General features: G+C 38.8%; 1 protein-coding gene across 1 annotated transcript in view; it reads left to right on the top strand.

Moving 5' to 3' along the window:
• Atp13a4 (ATPase type 13A4) overlaps positions 1 to 20639 on the top strand; it is a 129649-nt gene that overhangs the window by 19245 nt on the left and 89765 nt on the right. Inside the window, exon 2 of the mRNA XM_013019382.1 lies at positions 15296 to 15469. Within this exon, the coding sequence (XP_012874836.1) occupies positions 15296 to 15469 (174 nt within the window). The remainder of the gene's footprint in view (positions 1 to 15295; positions 15470 to 20639) is intronic.

Genomic DNA, 20639 nt, shown 5'->3' with positions numbered 1-20639 from the left:
CTTTTTTGCTCAAGGTTAGTGTTGTACCATTTGAGCCACAGCTCCATGTCTGGCTTTTTTGGGTTGTTAATTGGAAATAAGAATCTCACAGACTTTCCTGCCCAGGTTAGCTTCAAATTATGATCTTCAGATCTCAGCTTCCTGAGTAGCTAGTATTACAGGTGTGAGTTACTGGTACCTGGCTTTTGTGTATTTGTCTATCTACCTGTCTGTCTATCTCCATATCTATCTATGCCTATTTATATATCTAATATTTATCTGTCCCTTTCTATTATATAATAGAATATGTTATATATAATATTTATATATAATATATAGATATATATTCTATTATATATAATATTTATATATTTATATATAATAGAAGTTTAGAGATCATATATTCTATTATATAAATATTTTATATATAAACATTTATATATTTATATATAATAGAATATATATATATATATTCTCTGGTACAAACACATGTAAAGATGACTATGTCTTCTTGTTAAATTGAACCTTTTATAATTATATAGAGTCTCTCTCTGTTTCAAGTAATTTACTTTGAAGTCTAATTATTTGACTATAGCTACTCTTGTCTTCTTATTTTGGCTAAGGTTTACTTGTTCCATATTTTATATTAATTTCAACTTTCCTATGTTATTATGGTTGAAGTTTCCTATGGACCTCATATTTACGCACATTGATGAGCTCTGTAACTTAATTGATATGTTTATCTTATTTATATTTACTGTAATTATTAATCTGTTAGAATTCATGTCTACCTTTTTTGTTACCTGTTTGTTCTGTTTTCCTGTTCCTGTATTCTTGCAAGTTACCTGAAAAGCTCTCAGAATTTGATTTTGATTTATGTATAAAGTTTTTGAGTATATCTCTCCATTGCTATTTTAGTGGTTGCTCTAAATATTGCATTATATACACCTACCTTACAGTTTACTGGTATTATCTATAAAGAAACTTATGGATATTTCTAAGGCCTTCATAAATTTTGTATCTGCTTTCCTGCAGCATGTACCATTATATGAAGGATCTAACTAGTTTGTACAAGAATGTTCTTGAAACTCTCCTTTGGCCAGCTTTCATGGCTTGCCAAAGTTGTTGACCAATTTAGCAGGTAAAATTGCCGGTTTTTTTTTTTTATTTCTCCTCCAGACTTATTCAAAATCATTCAAATTCTGGTGTAATTCATCTTATTAAGGTCCTGTTACCTCTAAGTTCCTATAGCAGGTGCTTGAAGCAAATCAAAGATGATAGACACATATTCTTGTTAAGGAAGTAAATTATCAAATACCACAGTAGCATTTTACAGAAAACATTATTTCATTTTCCACCTGTCCAAATAAGAGAGTATCCTTTGCTGAATCAATTGGAAACTCCCAAATGATATTGTGATATGAAACAGTTGAAATACTGAGGTGGAGATGCTCTAGTCCCCTGACCCTATCTTTTGGAATTTAGGTGGTGATCCCAGAATCTTCATTTTAATAGTGCTCAAATGATTTTGATGTCTACGGTTGGTAGTCACATCTTGAGGCCCATGATACAGCTTGTATATCTTGGAGATGGGAGCTGTATGACCCTTGTGGAAAGAATAATTTCCTCCTGGGGCAGAAAACTCATTATCTAATTGTGAATAAAGCTATTTCAAGAGTTTCCAGTGATTATTTTGGGTGGAAGAGTTTAACTCTTTTGATGGACTATTTTTTTTAAGTATAGGTAAATACATGACAATTACATTGTGTAAGGCATAACCCTCAACAGATTTGGACTACATTTAGATACGCTTTTAATTCCTCTTGATATATCTTTCAGCAAAGATCTTTATGCCATCCATCTCTGTCAGTTTTACATTAACAGCCCAATTTCTGTGGGCTGGATGTTATGCAGATATAAAACATGTAATTCTTTATTCTTCCTCAAGAAGCAATGAGAAAAGCATACCTTTTATTCTACTGATTCAAATTTTACATGCTTTAAGGTAAATTGATGAAACCATTATGGAAAACAGTACAGAGGTTCCTCAAACTACTCAAACTCTTGTATGACTCAAACCTACTCCTGCATATGTATTCAAAGAAAGTGAAATCAGTTTGTCAAAGGAACTTCTGCACTCCTGTGTTTATTGAAGCACTGTTCACAGTAACCAATACATGGAAACAAGCTAACTGTTCATCAATTGGTCAGTGGGTATGCATACAGTAGAACACTATCCATTCAGAAAAAGAATGACATGTAATCAATTTTCATAATACAGATGAAACTGAAAATAATTACATTTTGTCAAATAAGCCAGACACAGATAAGTAAATACTACACATTCTTACTCATATGTGTAAATTTAATAGAGAATAGAATAGAGGTTGCTAAATGTTGTGGGTGAGGGAGTATAGAGAAATGTTAGTTAATAGAAAACTAGGAGTATTAAGTTCTACTCTTATATAGGAAAGTAGAATGACTAGACTTAACAATAATTGTATATTTCAAAATAGATGAAGGATCTTAAGAATATCCAACACAAAAGATAAATATTTTAGGTGATGCATATGCTAATTACTCTGATTTGATCTTTGTACATTGAACACATTGAACACATGTCAACTTATCACACTGTACTCCACTAATATGTACAACCATTGGTAATCTAGATAAATGTTGCCTACATGATTTCCTTCCTTCCTTCCTTCCTTCCTTCCTTCCTTCCTTCTTTCCAGAGCTTGGTGGGCTCATGTTGATAACAGCATGTACAGTTGCTGAGAGAACATCAGTAAAGCTACAGTTTGCCACTTTAGTGAAAAACGGCATTTACAAAGAATCTTGATGATGGAATAGGAGTTCACTAGAAGGCCCAGATAAGGAGTAGGGCATTCTGTTAAGGAGACACAAAGTGCCAAGGTACTGAGATGTGAAGAACAAAGCACATTCCATTAGAACTGAACGCAGTTTGGCAAAGCTGGTGGGCAGGGCGCACGTGGGGAGGGGAGAACAGAGAGAAGAGACTGTAAAGATAATGTGAGGGAGATTAGAAGGAACGTTGTGCATCTTCCAGGATGTGATCTGTTTGCCCAGTTTTCTGGACATTGACACTGTGAGTCTCACATCCTGGGCAAGCTGGGATGATGAGTAGTAGGAAAATGAAATGAGAAGTGTTTTTCAGATTTCTCTGTAGCTATCTGGATAGCCACAGCACATATGCATCCAGGTTTAGTGTGTGTGTGTGTGTGTGTAAATCTGGAAAGAGCACAGGTTGAAGTAATAGAGCAGTGGTATTAGAAATGGCAAAAAGGAAACCAGTTTGAGAAACTGTCTCTTAGACAATCAGTAGACTTTGTACCAATTAGATGTTTGGGGAATGAGGAACAGAGTCCTAAAGGAAGTTTCCAGGTTTTTGGGTCATTCAACTGCAGGGGGGTGGTGGTGAGGGGAGAGGGAGAGAGAGGGAAAGAGAGTGGGAGAGAGGGAGAAGGGGAGAGGGGGAGAGAAAGGAAGAAGGGGAGAGGGGGAGAGGGAGAGAGAGGGAGGGAGAGAGGAGGAGAGAGAGTGGAGAGAGGGAGAAAGAGAAAGAGGGAGAGAGGAACAGGGAGGAAGGGAAGGGGAGGGGGAGGGAGAGAGAGGAGGTAATAGATTTATTCTGATTGAGGAGATGACATAGAAATGGTGAGTAATTATAGGAACATATTTATATTAGAAGTAGCTTTATCCAGAAGGACTCTAATTAACTCAGAGAAGGAGGAGGCTGTTGTGTTGTTGTGAGTCCAAGAAAAGCAAGACTACCAAATGCTGCATCAGGGGTAGCCCTGAGACTTTTTTTTTTTTTAAGAATGTTGAGATATTCATCTCTCCATCTTCTCATCAGACTTACCCACTTATCTGATGTTTGCAAATATTATCATTTTCTACAGTGTCACTATATGAAAATATTTGAAAGAAATGTGGAAGTAAATTCTTTCATTTGGTTTGGAGTCAACATAAAACTAAAGAAGTGGCATTGATTAAGATGCATTGTGAGGGAACTGAAAGCCCTTTGTACAACTATTTGAAAATAATAGACTATTTAAAGATTAAAAAATGCCACCTACTTTAAACAATGAGAACATAAAGTGACAAAGCAAAGAAGAACCAAACATTTTGTTTACTGTTTTCCCATGGGATAAATAAAAGTATTTCTCCATGAATACACAAACAAAAATGTGAACATGAAAGCAACTGGAAATTGGGTCACTCTTGTGTTGTCTTTGTATAATATCTGGACTCTGTGGGAGAGTAGCTACTATTTAGTGTATAAACTTTTGTAACAGACTGGGCTTTCATTAAATCAGTACCACAAATTAGGGAAACAGTTAGATTTTTTTTATAGAAAAGAATTAAGTGGTTATACAAAGAGGTTACAAATTCTAGAAGCTAGGTTATGAGTACAATGCATCTTGTTCAATGCTACAACTTCCATTATTCTCTCATTTTTTTTCCTGTTCCCAACTCCACCTTCAAGTCACGCAGTTCATTTTTTAGCATAATGTACATTGAATATAATGACTACATGTGCTCACCTTCCCTCCCCCCTCCCCCCCCCCCCCGCTACCTGGGCCTTCCCACTTTGCCCTTCCCCACAAGTGTTTCCACTTCCTGGTATTCATTTTTAAGCAGTTCATTAGTTATTCAGACGAGTTATGCCTTTGGACCCCCTCCCCTAAGTATACCATTCTTTAGTCAGTTTGTGTGTGTATATATGCATAAATACTGAAACACCTGGATTTAAGGAGCCTTGCAAGTACTATCGTAATCATATTAAGAGTGTCTGATACTTTCTCCTTTTCTTTTATTGTGAAATATGTCAACATTATATATTATATAAATTGTGCATATACTAATATATGGCCCACTTACACAAAAGTGTATAGGATATATCCAGCTTAATGGTAATTATAAAGTGAACACTCATTACTGCCAAGCTAGTTTGTACAAAAGCAGTTGCTGTGGATATTAGTTGGTCCATGAGAATATATATTATCAGATGAAGTAAATATTCAGTGACCTGGAAATAATGCATCATCGAATAGAAGATTGTGAAATATATCATAGTACAGTTTTATTTTGATAAAACTGAGAGCATAATATGCAAAAATTGTTAATTATGATATAGCTGGGCTTTGAGAATGTGACCTTTTTATTGGATTCTTATTTTCTAACCCTTAAGATGTCCTTGTATCTCTTCAATAATAACAAAAGAGTTGAACGATCCTGATATGAGGGTTGTTCTATTTATCTGGCCCAGCATTATTTATCTGGCCCAGCATCTAATGTTTTAAATTATTGATTTAATGTTTAATGTTTAATTTAATGTTTTAAATTATCCTATTTCAGGTTAGTAGGCTCTTTCAAAAAAAGTAGAGATTCTGATTTTCCTTATTATTCAATAGTCTCCTAAGTATTTCCCCATTGTTACCAATTATTTATTTTCTCTTTCACCTTTTCTAATTCTATGATTTGCCATTTCTTTTGCACATAAATGTGTCAAAATATGAATAAGCAATTCAATAATAAGTCAGAACCTATATGGTCATTGTTTAAGATAGAAAACAGAATAGCTCTAGCATTTCAGAAGTTTCCCTAAGGCCTCCTTAACTATCACCCATCCCTGTGACTCTCCTCCAATCTGGAGATTAACTTCTTATACGACTTCCGTTGCTTTTTTAGAAATAAATTTCTAACTATGTATGCACCCCTAGACAATATTTTTAAAATTTATATAATGAAAATCATATTATATTTTTTCTTATTTTGTTTATTCTGTTTATGCAACTGATATTATTGCATAAAACTGAGCTTACTTATTTATTATGGCAGAAAAAGTTACTGTAAGACTTGACTATAAAAGCCAGATTTGTTGTTGATGGATTTTTAGGATTGTATCCAGCTTTGAACTTTTCTCATTTGCATATTCTGGTACACATGAAGAATGTCTCTGTAGAGAAAACACCTGGAGTGAAATTATTGGGTTACCTCTATGGCAAATCTTCAACTTAGCATCAGATAGATATCAGTCTGCTTTCAAAAAATGGGTTGTTTTGAGATGGGTCTAGGTTGGTTTCAAACTCTTGGATTCACGTGATCTTTCTTCTTCAGCTTGAGAATACAGGCATAAACCACTTTACCTGGTCCAAAATGGGTCTGTCTATTGCACCAAAAGTGGGCTGTTTGGATAAAGTGGCAGTCTAAGATGCTCATGTGTCAGTGATTTCAAATATTGGTCTGTGGGGCTGGGAGGGTGACTCAGTGGTAGAGCGCTTGCCTTGAATGCCTGAGGCCCTGGGTTCAATTCCTCAGCACCACATAAGCAAAAAGAAAAATGCTGGAAATGGCGCTGTGGCTCAAGTGGTAGAGCGCTAGCCTTGAGCTGAAGAGCTGAGGGACAGCGCCCAGGCCCAGAGTTCAAGGCCCCACGACCCCCCCAAAAATATTGGTGTGTTCCCCCCCACACACACCGCACTCCGTTTCTGGGCCAAAATATGTGTTTTTTTTTCTCTTTCTGACATCAACTAATTCTCTAGATCTCAAATGGATGCTCTATAATTCAATTAAAAATTCTGCTATTAACTAACCAAAGTTAATGTCAGATCCACAGGCTCTACATGCTCAGAGGCTGGTCTCATGCCTTAGCTCTCCGGGTTTTATATACTTTTGTTTGAGTCGTCACTAAGTTGAGTGATTTCCAAACTCTTTCACGTTCAGTGATACGTTAGAATGGCTCATAAAACTATTCAAGACATTCAACTTACTATAAAAGATAACAATGAGAGGCCAGATGATGGGGTCCATAAGGGGAGGTGAAGCTGGGGTGTGATGCTCTCCTGGCTTCTGGATACGAGGGTCAATTCCAAAGCTCTCTGATCCTATCATTTAGAGGCTCTCATGGATATTTTATTATACAGGTAAGCCTGTTTTTGAATGCAGGCTAACTTCTCTCCCCTCACTAAAGGAGCGCAGTAGCCCCCCATCCTAAAGCTATCCAGGAGCCCAGGAGAACCCTTAGGGTTTCATGAAATCTATGTTCACTTTTTAAGACAAACCCAGATATGGTTTAAAAGGTCTCAATAGAATGAACAAAACGTCTTTAAATTCTCGAGCAGATTCAAAGAGCTTTACTAGTTTTGTGCCAGCAATCAGGAGCAAAGACCAATTCTAGTCCTCATTATACCAAACATATCTCCAGCAAGAGAAGTTTCACAGTAGAGCCTGGAAAATACCTCTTGCCCAAGTTTACTAGACTCAGAGATTAGCATACTGTCTACAGAAATCGCTGTCTAGCTGGGTGGAGTTCGCTTGGCCCATTTCTTCTCACTTTGCAGTTTGACGCTTGGGAAAACCTGTTTAAGGAACTTTAAGAACTTGTCTGGGCAGCACATCCATTAGCAAATATAAACAATCAGCAAGTGTTCAAGCACTGTCCTTTGTGACACGGCAGATGAGAATAATATCAGAGAAGTGAGGAGGAGGCAAGACCTGTATAAGGGATAGGCTTGTTGGGCGGAAAGAGTTTTCATTAGGAAGGCCTTGGCTTTGATATCTGCCAGTTGGGTGGCTCTTGGTATGTACTCTGACCTCCTTGAACCTTATCTTCCTTGTTCTGACCCATGGCTGAATTATCTTCTTTACAGGGTTATGAGTATTAAAGCCACACATGGGAAACTATGTGGTTAGAGCAATGGGAACAAAGTAAGAAGTCATTGCTGACAGGAACTGTGTGTTTTCATGGCCTTCAGTCCAAGTTTGGGTGGACAATTATTCACAGAGTAGGTGTTACCATCTTGTCTCCTGCCAAAGGGTGGAATGGGTAACTTTTAACCAGCCTACTGGTGTAACTAGGATTTCCATAGCTCAGGCTGACAACATGCTGGCTAAGGAAAGGATATGAAACTTTGATTAGTCAAAAGATGTCAAAGCCCCAAGGAGAACTGTCTTGCCTACGTCTATCATCAGACCTGCTCTGCTAGAGCGGACATGGGTAGTAAGTTCTGCCCCTATTAGCTCTGGGAATGTTCATTTCAGGGCAGCCCTGAAAGGCCCACCTATGGCTGAGGTGTGACTGGATACTACATGAGCCTCTTGTTGAAGTGACATTTTGGCCTTTACCATTCTCCTTGTTTCTAGACTCAGCAAGAGTGTCTTCTACTCGAGGTCGGCTTTCTCCTACTCTTTTTTTTTTCCTCCCAATTATTGAAATGTCTACAGTTTCTTTCCAAGTAAATTTTAAGAAGCAATTTTTCCTGGAAGGCTTTTGCTAATTATCATCTCAGTAGGACCTCTTCACCATTTGAAACTAATTTTTTCCTCTGTGCTTTTTTTGTATGGCACTTAATGTTTTTCTGTCCTGAATTACAGTTATTTTAAATTCATCATCTTCCTGTTAGTACTTGGAGAATGATAAATTTATCTTACCTCACCCTGGGCCTTAGACATAGGTGATTTTTTTCTCATCCTTTTTTATTGTCTTTAATCATACAATGAATCTTAATCAATGTTACTCCTTCCATTGTTCTCCTCCATCTCTCCTGACCCCACTTACCCCTAAAATGACCTATTTCTATCAGACATTGAATATTATGACGGCATTTACCCATCCTTCTTCTCTTTGTTCATCTCTCCACTCTGGTAGCCCTCTCCCTCATGACAATACATATTTCGTCTTCTAGATATTTATTTTGTCAAATTTAGTTTCTTGTTTCAAGGAGTGACACCATTGCAAAACTGAATGAAAACAGAGGTATTGTGAAGACTTTAGGCTGGGGATTACAGCACTGGAACATTTTTTTTAAATGATCATTTCTTCCTTTCAAAAGTCTGACACCTGGTACAGATGTTAGCCTACTGTTTCTCACAGAAATCACATGAGGTAGAGTTGTGGCAAGAGCAAAAGAGAGTCAGTGACCAGAGAAGTGACATTCCAAAGCTGGGAATGGAGAGGAGTGAAGTGACATTCCAAATTGGGAAATGGAATTGGGTTAAGTGACATTGCAGCTATCTGCCATTAGGAATAGTGGCATTCAGGCCATTTGGCTCCTAAGGATCCAGGCCTCCTTATGTCATCCCATCAATGCTGATTATAGAAAGTAGACTCAGCTGTGAGGGAGTTACTGTTAGAGATTATTTTTTATTGTTAATATTTTTTCCTGTAAAGTAACATATAAGACTGGGAAATTAGCAAGGTCTGCACAATTGTAATTGGGAATTCACCAGAAAAGCCAGAACAGAAGCCCGAATGACAGATGCATTCTCTTCTCTTTCTTTCTCCTTTTTCGTTTTCCCTTTTTCCTCTCTTTCTCTTCTCTCTCTTTCCTTTTTTTCTTCTTTCTTTTCTCCTTTTCTCTGTCTTTCTTTCTTTCCTTCCCTCCTTCTTTTCTTTCTGGATACAGAGTCTCTCTTTGTAGCTCAGACAGGACTTAAACTCAAACTTCCTGCTTTAGCCTTGTCAGTGCTGGGAGGCCTTGACCACCATGACCAGCTGTGTTTAACTAGATGGTTTGTCATTCCTTCTTTTCATCTTCTCAGGGGGACAGGACACTATTTTCATAATTCTTGATTTATTTTAAAGGAAAAGTAGAAAACATAATTTTTAATGTGAAAATAAAAACGGAGAGCTGAAATAAATTGTGAAGAACTACTTACAGGAAACCTCTTTGCAACCCAAACCTATTCCTTCTAAATTAGGTTATTCAGGATAAGGATTTCTTTCCTTAATTTCAACATCAAATTAACTTAGGAGCTTATGAGGCTATCTTTTTACTAAAGAATGGCAAACAAACTACTAAAAGCAGAAATTAAGGAAAGAGAGGGAGGAGCAGTGAGGGAAACTATATTTAACATTTGATATAAGGCATACAAATTAATAAGAGAACAGAGATTATCTCCAGGGAGATTAACTTTTAAAATTGAATCTTTTGTGGAGTGCAATATCTCAAACCTGTATTCCTAGCTAATTGGAAGACAGAGATGGGGGTTTGGGGTTCGAGATCAGCTTGGGCATAGAAGTGTAGAGACTCCATTTCAACCAATAGCTAGGTGTAGTAGCAAAGCCTGTACCTTCAGCAACATGAAGCAGCACAGGTAGGAGTATCATAGTGAAGGATGAAGTAAAATCCTACCTCAAAGATAACCAGTGTAAAGGCGAAAGATTTATGCGATCTGATGAGAAACCAGAGTATAGTTGTGGAGATGGGAGGGAAGGGATGGTAGGGGAAAAGCAATGCTTGATAACAAATGTACTCATTACCTTGCTCATGTGTAACCTTGTAACTCCTCTGCACAGTATTTTCATAATAAAAAACATTTAAAAAACAAACAAAAAAAGATAACCAGTGTAGCCAGGTTCTGATGGCTCAGGCCTATAATCCTAGTTACTCAGGAGGATGAGGTCTGAGGATCATGGTTCAAAGCCAGCTCCAGCAGGAAAGTTCATGAGACTTTTATCTCCAATAAATTACCAAAAAAGCTGGAAATGGCACTGTGGCTCAAGTGGTAGAATGCTAGTCTTGAGCAATTGAAGCTCACAGATGGCACCCAGGCCCAGAGTTTAGGAGTGGCCAAAAAAAATGTAAAAAAGGCTGGAAATGTGGCTCAAGTGATAGAGCACCTACCTAATACGCATCATATCCTGCAAAAGAAAAGGAATATTTTTAAATTTTCAAATGTTTAACGAAACTTTGTAGAGAAATCCAACCTTGTCTCAAGGAGACTAAATGACTGCTAGGACAACAGGATTGGAATACAATTTGATTGACAGAACGGATGTGTTTAATGAAGGCACAGATGGCCAGAGAAGATACCAGAGCCTAATAGGGCTTCTCTAGCAGCATAGTCACAAGAGCTGATGCTCTTGAGGGCAAGATAGGTGCTTTACATAGCCCATATATGTATCTGGTCAGGCTTTCAGGTTTTTTTTGAGATATGCTGACCTTGAATCTTCCCTAGAGAGATGGTTCTGCTGGCAATCTGTGTCCAGAAGGCTGAGCGATGATCACAGGATGGGGTGGGCCCACACGTAATGACACCCTAGGCAGCTTTATTGGGGGCAGCCATTGCCCTGCTCCAGTTGTCACTCTTGCTTGCATTTCTGTGTTCTGCTGTCTATACGCTTCTTTATTCCAAACTGCTTATTTGTATTAGATCCTAAGTTAAAATACTGAGAATAAGCCAAGTGTTGGTGACTCATACCTGTAATCCTAGCTACTCAGGAGGCTGAGATTGATGTTTGAAGCCAGGCTTGCTGGAAAAGGTAGAAGTGGAGGCATTCTTCAAGTGGTATAGTATCAGCCTTAAATAAAAAAAAATGGTGAGAGCACAAGGCTGAGAGTTCAAGCCCCAGTACCAAACACCTGTGCACACTCATGCACGCACACACACATTCCAATAAACTCTGAAAGATCAGCTTGACTGGCCCACTAGATGAACCCTCTGGAGCAGCACTGTCTTGTGGGCCTGGAATCTCTCCTGAAACTATGAAGTAGTATTTATGTGTCCTGGTGTATTCTTCTGAGGGCTGATTCTGACCCTCTGTTGACCTTATTGATGGGAGAGGTTTCAACTATAGCTTTGGGTAGTACACAGTTTGGTTTCTTGAGTTTAGGGGGCACTATAAGAGAGATGCCTAGATACCTGGGAGTCAGAAGTGAAGCTTGTTAGGGAGGCATAGAACTTAAATACCCAGGGTCAGAAGAAGGAGGCATAGAACTTAGATACCCAGGGTCAGAAGAAGAAGAATGTGTGGATAAGGAAGGATAGAGGGATACTGTGTTGTTCAGGAATGTACCTGGTCTGCCAGGAATGTTACTATTTGTGTATTATTTCTTTGACATTTTTCTAATGCTCTCTCTTTTGGCTTATTGATCCTTTTCCTGCCCTGGGAAGTCAGCGTGGGGAGAGTGCAGGGTAGCAGGAGAGTTACCAACAGCATACTCAGAAGAGACGCAAGGCACTCTGTCAATGTAGAAAGTAATTGCTACCCCATGATAATAATGGCCCCATGCTAATTTTTACAATTTAAACCCAGTATCTGTTAATAGTCCCTGTGATGCAACTCACTTCAACTCAGTACAATTTCACTCAGCTCAATAAGCAATAATTGAGCTCTCCTTGTGAACATTTCCCCCCCATCCTTTGTACAGAAAATTTAGCAATGTGTCATGGGTCATGAGCCAGTAAGTGGAATTGTATTATAGAGTAGGAAGCTTTCAGAGTGGCACTGTGGGCTAACAGGGAGGCTTGGATTATTTGCCTGGGCACTCTAGTTTTCTGTTATTCTATTACTACTACTACTACTATTATTATTATTGTTGTTGTTGCTGCTACTACTATTTGTGCTGATCCTGGGGCTTGAACTCAGGGCCTGGGCGTTGTCTCTGAGCTTTTTTGCTCAAGATGAGTGCTACTACTTGAACCACAGCTCTACTTATGGTTTTTTTAGTGGTTAACTGGTGATAAGAGTCTCATGGACTTTCTTGCCTGGGCTGCCTTTGAACTGCAGTTCTTTGATCTCAACCTTCTGAGTAGTTAGGACTGCAGTCCTGAGCCATTGGCACTTAGCTTTAGTATTATTATTAATAGAGCCTCATTCAGATGACTTTTTATTCTCTTTCCTGTATAACCTTTTCATTGCTTTTTTGTTTTTATCTTACCTTTCTGTGTTTTTCATCCTAACTAATGAGCTTCTGGAGGTTAGAGACACTGTCTTATTTATCTTTGTTTTTGGCATATACCTGTTATTTGGCTGATACATTATTTTTTATTTTTGTGCTGATAGTGGGATTTGAACTCAAGGCCTCACACTTTTGATTGGCTTTTTTTAAACTCTAGAGCCATATTTCCACTTCTGGCTTTTCGCTGGTTCATTGAAGATAAGAGTCATATGGACTTTCCTGCCTGGTCTGGCTTTGAACTACAATCCTCAGATCTTAGCCTCCTGAGTAGCTAGGCTTATAAACGTAAGCCATCAGTGCCCAGCTAGTAATACCAAAATTCTGTGTGAATCACAAAGAGTCTAACCAGCGTTAAGCTGGCTGCTACTTGAACAAACATTTATTAAATGAATACGAAATTAAATATAAAATAAAGAAGACACTAAGAGTAGAAATGGCCAGTCCACATGATCTTTCATGTGCTGCAAATGTCTAGACTGGAGGCCCTGTTTTGAGTTACTTATGAACTGTATGTCTTGGGAAAACCTATTTCATCTTCTCAACTAAATGGAGCAATATGTGCAAAATAGTTGGCAAAGGACATTTAAGTGCCCTGTAAACTTTAGCTGTTAGCATTGTTATCAATAATAGGTACTAAAAATAGCTGTTATTATGTGTAATAATTTCGAACTTAAGCTGACTTAACTGAGTAATGAAGGTAAATATTTCCTGCCTACTTTATCTTGAGAATAAGCATGAAGAAACTTTGGAAATTACAGAGGGCTCTTTTTGCATAGCCCATAACAGAACAGATGATAATAGAGAGGTCAGTGTGATGGAACAGATAGATCAGGGAGATGAAGGTTTCCTGGGGCTTCACCTGTCTGGTAAGATAAGGAAGGTTTTGTTCTCCTTTTGTATTGGCAATTGAATTCAGGGTCTTGTGCTTGTCAGGCAGGTGCTCTACCACTTGAGCCATACCTATTTGCATTAGTTGTTTTTAAGGCAAGGTCTTCTTTTTCTCCTCTGGGCTAGCGTGGGATTTGATCCTTCTATTTCTGCTACCTTGTATTGCTGGAATGACAGGTATGTACCACTGAGCCCAGAGCCCCTGGGTTTCCCCAATAGCTCAGATAACACATACACTACCATGCCCAGCCACTGAGATAAAGTTTTTTTTGCCTAGGCTGACCTTGAACTGCAATCCCTTGATCTCATCCTTCTAAGTAGCTTGGATGACAGGATTAAGCCACCAGGCTCAGTTCAATAAGGAACCTTTTAACTATGTTTGTAAAAAGTGATAAAATGATGAGGTTAGGGAGGTGAACTATGCCAAGATATAGCAACACTGCAAAGCACATGGGAAAAGATGATGGATGAACTCAGGACATATAGAAAACTCAGAACTGGGATCTGCTCAGTGTGGGATTAACAGAGCATTGCTGCATTTCAATCTTGGCACTTGAAGAGCAATAGCTTGAGCTCGAGGCAAAAACAAACTCACGCCAGGAAATACATTTCACACGGCAAAGTAAGTCAAGAGCTTGCATTTCTGAGTTAAGGTGAGCATTTTATAAAAGTATACCCAGTATAGACAATGCCTAAGGATGTTATTCACCTCCTGAATGTGCTGTCTGTAATAGGATGTGCCTAATAATTACAAATGAGAGCAGCTTTGAGCCAAGGATCACAGAACCTTTTCTGATAATGAAGTCTCTTTATCTTTCCTTCCTCTTCCTTTCTCCCTAGCTATGGGATTTGAACTTAGGGACTTACCCTGCTGCTCAACTTGAGCCGTGCTTTCAGCCCAGCATTTTGCCAGTTATTTTGAAAGATGAAGTCTTGTGGCTTTTTTTTTTTTTTGCCTAAGTTGGCTTCATCGTGCATTTCTCTAGAGTTCAACTTCCTGAATATCTGGGATTACAGGTATGAGTCATCACCCCCTGGCTTGATAATGAAGTCTGTATCTGGTGAGAGAGAAGACTGTGGATGCCAAATTTCATGTTCTAATTGTGAATGTAAGATGTAGTCCTAAGTAGGAGCAGAATTATTACCCTTAGCAATTCTTGGATCTAATTGCCAATATACCAGGACCAGAATTTCAAGTCAATGTCAAGGAAATTGTATGAAGTCATAACAACAGTATACTCATTTAATCCTGTAAGGTGAGTACTATAACTCCATTTTGTGGATGACAAACTGAGAGATGATGAGGGTCATATATTCAGCAAGTGGCAGCTCCAATGAACCAAAATGCCCCAGGCAGAGAATGAACTTTGTTCTACTCCAAGTATATCAAGAATAATACAGGGATCAAGATGATTGAAAGACTTAACCAAGACCATCTACCTGCATCTCTGGGTAGCTGGGCCAATGCCTGGTATAGGATAGCTGATGCTTCTACTGTTTATTACGGTCCTCCTTGCTAGATGGCTCTTTCTTGAAGGTCAGAGACGGTATCTGAAACTTCTTTTAGGGATCTTGCCCCATTCTTTCTATTCCTTACTCTGCCCTCTCTTCATGCTGCTCATCTATTTATTCTCTGTTTCTATTTCAACACTCAAATTGGCATCTCTTCATTTACTGTTTATTAAATATTTAAAGTCATTTTGATTCTGTTTCAGGAAATATTTGGTTATCGGACTCAAGGCTGCCGTCAAGCTCTCTGCCTGGCTGGATCCATCTTCTCATTTGGAATCCTCTCCCTGGTGTTTTACTGGAGACCGGCTTGGCATGTATGGGCCAACTGTGTCCCGTGTTCTTTGCAGGAAGCAGATGTTGTGTTGCTCAGAACCACAGTAAGTGGTAAAGACCCCAGCTGGGGTCTTTTTCTCTTGGATATTGTATTGAGGAATGGTTGAGGAGGATGCACACATGGCAGGTGACAGGTAGAAGCTCCAGTCTTAGAGGTCTGAGGATCCATCACAACTTTGCATCTAGAGTCATAGGCTCACATCTATAGTCCTAGCTATCCAGGAGGTGGAGATCAGAGGAGTGCCATTCAGGAAAGTCTAGCAGAGGCTCTTATCTCCAATTAACCACCAGAATCCAGAAGTGGAGCTGAGGCACAACTGGTAGAGAGGCCAGTCAGCCTTGAGCACAAAAGCTAAGGGACCGTGCTGGAGCCTAGTGTACAAGTCCCAGTATGGGCACAATTTCATTTTTTAAAGTTTTTTTTATTGTGAAAATACTGTACAGAGGGGTTACAGTTACATGAACAAGGTAATGAGTGCATTTCTTATCAAGCATTGTTGCGTCCTCCTTTGTTTTCCCCCTACCATCCCTTCCCTCCCACCTCCACAACTACACTCCTCCCCAAAAGTATTTCTGTATGATGTTATTTATTAAGATTTATGTTCACAGAGATGCCTTTAAAAACAGTGGATTTTGGTGGGGGGAGGGAGGAGATGGGAAGGCAGGGATGGGAAGGGGAAACAAAGGAGTAGGCAACAATGCTTGATAAGAAATCTACTCATTACCTTGCTTATGTAATTGTAACCCCTCTGTATGGTATTTTCACAATAAAAAACTTACTAATAAAAATAGTGGATTTTGATAAATGTTAGAACAGAGCATAACTATGTTAATAGCTTAGAAAACTAGAGTAATGTAGTTGAGTCATACTGACCCATACTTCCAGGCCTGATGTGTTCACAATGACCTCTAAGGGAATGACCTCTGGAGGAAGAGCAACCCTTTGAGAATGATGCTGTCTTCCCTGCTGATTTGACAGAGCAGGGTGTTGACAGAGTGTGTTGCATTCTGCAAACATACTTGTCCTTGAGGTTGTTGTCTCTGTCTGCTGCTCCAGAGCTTTGTCATCAGGTGAGGGTCTCTGTACAGTATTTGCTTTCATCCCACGTCCTTGTCGCACTCAGAACTAATGTGTTAAGCACGGCGTATCATTCCTGCAGGACAGTGACAAGGGAAGGACTTCCTAACTCAGCAATCGCTGCCCTCCCAGTTCCTGCAGATGACCCTATTAAATGGAGTGACTGAGAGGCTGACTCCAATATTCATACTGAGAATGAAAAAGGACAGTCTCTTGGAGAACTTCCTTCTGACTGATGTCCTGAGTGTTTCTAACAAGGAATCGGACTAAATGCCCGGAATGACAACCAACTTTGATAAGTCAGACTCTGTTAGTAGCTTAACTTCTTTTCATATATAATTACTTTTCTAAATAGACGTTTATTTATGCACTTAGAGCCTTATATCTGGCTAAAAATTCCCTAAACAATAAGAACAAAAATAACCAATAACAATAACAAAACTCTGCATTGCAGGTTGGAATAACATACACAGAAATTTGGAATTGGATAAAATTTGTTGACTTGCTCCATTCTGGATCCAGGCCCCTTTAACAACTCACTCTTTCGTCTCCTCTTGGCTGACATGTGAATCGGGCTAGAAGTAATAACTGAGGGTCCATTTCACAAGTTCAACTAGGAATTTTGGAGAATGTTGAGATTTTCTCCTATGTTAAGACCTTGAAGAAGCAAGAGACTAACTCCCCATTGATGACATTATACTAGAGTGTTGTACACTAATGCCTCAAAGCATGATTCATGAAGACTCAGCATGAATGAAAGAAAGCTGCCTGGCACTTACTCTTGGAGTCTTCTTCATTGACTTGGGTTGGTGGCACAATCTACTTGAGCTCATATGTGAGGGAGAGCTGAACCAGGACTTAGTCACACATATCCTGGGTCCTGGTGCAGGGCCAGTCCCACTGAACTAAACTGAGATCAGTGGTTCTCAATATCAACTGGCATTAGAATAATCAAAAGGGCCTGCTAACCCAGACTGCTAGGCCCATTTCCTAGAGTTTCAGATCCATGAGATTAGGATTTGGGCTCAAGATTGCTGTTTTAACAAGTTCTCAGGTAATGCCTATGCTTCTGGTAAGAAAATAAGAAAGCACATGTTGAAAAACATTTCTATAAATATTCATAGGTCTCATTAATTAGCTCACTGTGTCCTTGGAAGAGGAAAAGAGATTTATGGCCCAGATAATAGGTATTTATATAGTCTCAAGAAGAATAACCTGGACTTAGCGAAGTTTTATCCATAAATACTAACACTTCTTATGTGGGAGAGGTTTATTTTATGAGAGATGTAAGTATTTATGAGAGGCGACATGTGAATCTAAGAACCAATGAGGCTCTTATTTTCTAGCATGAGAAAAATAGAAACTCCCCCTGAAGGAACTTCCAACTACTCCCAATCAGTTCCCACAGGTCAACAGTCCTGCTGTGGCAGAAGCAGAGAAGCCTCCTGCGGTTTGAACAGCATCTCAGCTGCTGGCAGTTAGATCAGGGCAGGAAGAGGAAGTGGCCCAGGAGGTGGGAAGGAAAGGGAGGAAAACAAAGACTTGGAGAGGAAAACAAGTAAAGGAAAATGAAAGAGAATGAGAGAAAAATCTACTAAGAATGAAAAAATAAATTAAAATGGCCACGCACTGGCAGACCTTTGAAATCTGGAGTCAAACGTTTGACTTCTTGTCCTAGCTAGCACCTTAAGTTAGTTCCTTCCCTTAACTTCTCAGGACCTCCATTCCTTCACTGGGAAAATGGGGTTAGTACTTGTCCTTTCTTGAGCTGGTATGAGGATGAAGTGAGATTATGTATTTAAAAATGATTTTCAGACTGTGAAATACCCTTTTAGGTGTGTGTGTGTATATGTGTGTGTATATGTGTGCGCTATTGCTCGGGTAGCTTACAAAGCTTCCCATGCAGAACAGTTTGCTGTATTTAAGGAACATCTCTGTCCAATGGCCCTGCTCATCTGGACCCTGTGCCCACGTTATCATCCAGCAAGCTTGCCACGCCCTCCCAAGACCCACATGGGAGAATGTATCCCACCATGTGACTCTTGAGTCTTCTTCCTCTAGCCAGGTGACATCTTCTAATTGTATGCTATCAGTTGTGCAACTTGACATATACTAAAAAGACTCAGGAAGACACTGGTGGCTTCCTGGCAGCTGAGTACCACCACCCTGGTCCATTCTTTTCATCTGTGAAGTCTATTAAGCACCTCCCCCAATTTTACTGCCCCCCTTCACCCTAGAGCTAAGCAGTCAGCCTCAAGGCACTCCCATCTTGCCTTTTCCATCTTGATTTCAACTTTAATTATTTAATTACCTGCTCTTGTGTGTCATTTCAAATGGATTTTCTCAGCCAGAGACTCTCCAAATAAATGAGATCCTAAATTAGTCTTTAAGTAATTAGACAAGAACTCAATTATTTCAAACATTCTTACTCTTTGAAACTTAGATTAAAAATATGTTCTGGGCTTCCATGGTCTTAAAAGTCTGCTGTTAGGTTGTTTGCATTAAAATTACAACAACTTAAAAAATGATTTTATTTGAATTATATTATAATAGCTAGATGGTAACAACTTTCCATTAAGGACACTTGGTGACTCCTACCTGCAAATTTGTTGCATATCTGTTCTTCATGTTATTAAAAAAATCAGTGCTCAGTATTTATCATCAATCTTGCACTGGTAAGATTACAGATCATTATGACAGATACTGATTAGGTTGTTATTTTCTAACGTTAAAAAAGTCATGATGTACTTACTGAAAATCTTTAGTATCCAATTTATTTTCAGTTCCCTCTTTCTTATTAAGCAGAAGATTTTTTTCCAAAAAATAAGAGTAATTGCATTTTTTATTTCTATAAATTTTAAAGAGGCATTTTACTTATCATCTATTTCTGAATTTGAAGCAGTATTTGTGGCAATGTTATGTTTCTATGCAAATCACATGATTGACATTCATTGGTGGTTTGAATTAAATGCTCCTGATGATTTCCATAGCTTCCATCTTGGTTATAATTATAAACACATTTTCTCCTTCTTTGTTATTATATGTCACAGACTGTCAAAGCCTGTGATGTGTGCGCAGAGGAGAGCTGTGTGAGGGGCAGATGTATAAGGCCTGATTTAAGGCACTTCATTTTCATGTTTTAACATGTTTTCCCCTTCAGTTTTAGTTGAAGATGTCAGGGCTAGGGAGCTTTAGTTCAAAATGTAGAAACTCTGCAAATTAGTCATGCAAGTGGCATCTTAAAGCCCACCAGTCCATCAAGAATCTCTTCAGTCAGCAATATTTGTGTTTACTGACCCCTTATCACTTTCCATTCCTATTCTTCTGAGGTGTTTTCTTTCACAACTCATGTTCTCTATACCAGAATGACACCATTTTCCCATGCTTTTATTAATACTTTTTTTTCCTGATATTGCCTTTCTCATATGCATCCACTTACTAACTCACTCAATAGGTATTTATGGAACACCAGCAAGGTATTGGACGTTGATATAGGTTCTGAACAGAATAGATAGAAATCCCTGTCCTTACAAGTGACAGTCTAGTTAGAAATTAATGTTCTCTACCTCTATCTATCTCTAGATATAGACACCATGCACAGTGATACCTGCTTGTGGTCCCAGACATTCTGGAAGTAGAGAGGGGCTTCTTCTAGTGTCCGGAGTTAGGAGTTAGACTGACCCTCTTCTTTGAAAAACAAACTAAAAGCAAAAGGGCTGAGGGCATAGTTAAAGTAGTAGAATGCTTGCCTAGCTGTGGGAGGCTCAGAATTCAATCCCCAGTAGCACAAAAAACAAAACAACTACCTATCAAAAAAAATCTTCATTCCTCAACCACGTATTACCTTCTCTATTGTGTCTTTCTTGTTGATTCATTCCCTGTCCCAGATCTAGAGGGACTTATTCACCTGTCCTGCCTTCTCTTTGAGCTGTCTTTTTGACTATTGTGCTTTTCATGATGTGCCTTCATTAAAATTCCATGCATGATCCAGGGAAATGAGCTTTGTCATTATCTGTCTTACAGATGAGGTTACAGAGAACAAGCAAGTTTACCACCGACTAAATATTGGGGCCAGGAATTCCTTTCATTTCTCCTTCCTTCAGAAATTCAATGAATTCCAGTTGGCACCATATATA

The sequence above is a fragment of the Dipodomys ordii genome, unplaced genomic scaffold (assembly GCF_000151885.1).
Source record: "Dipodomys ordii isolate 6190 unplaced genomic scaffold, Dord_2.0 Scaffold45, whole genome shotgun sequence".
NCBI classification, from domain to species: domain Eukaryota; kingdom Metazoa; phylum Chordata; class Mammalia; order Rodentia; family Heteromyidae; genus Dipodomys; species Dipodomys ordii.
Note: the sequence above shows the minus strand (reverse complement) of the source record. Positions and strands in the feature narration are given on the sequence as shown.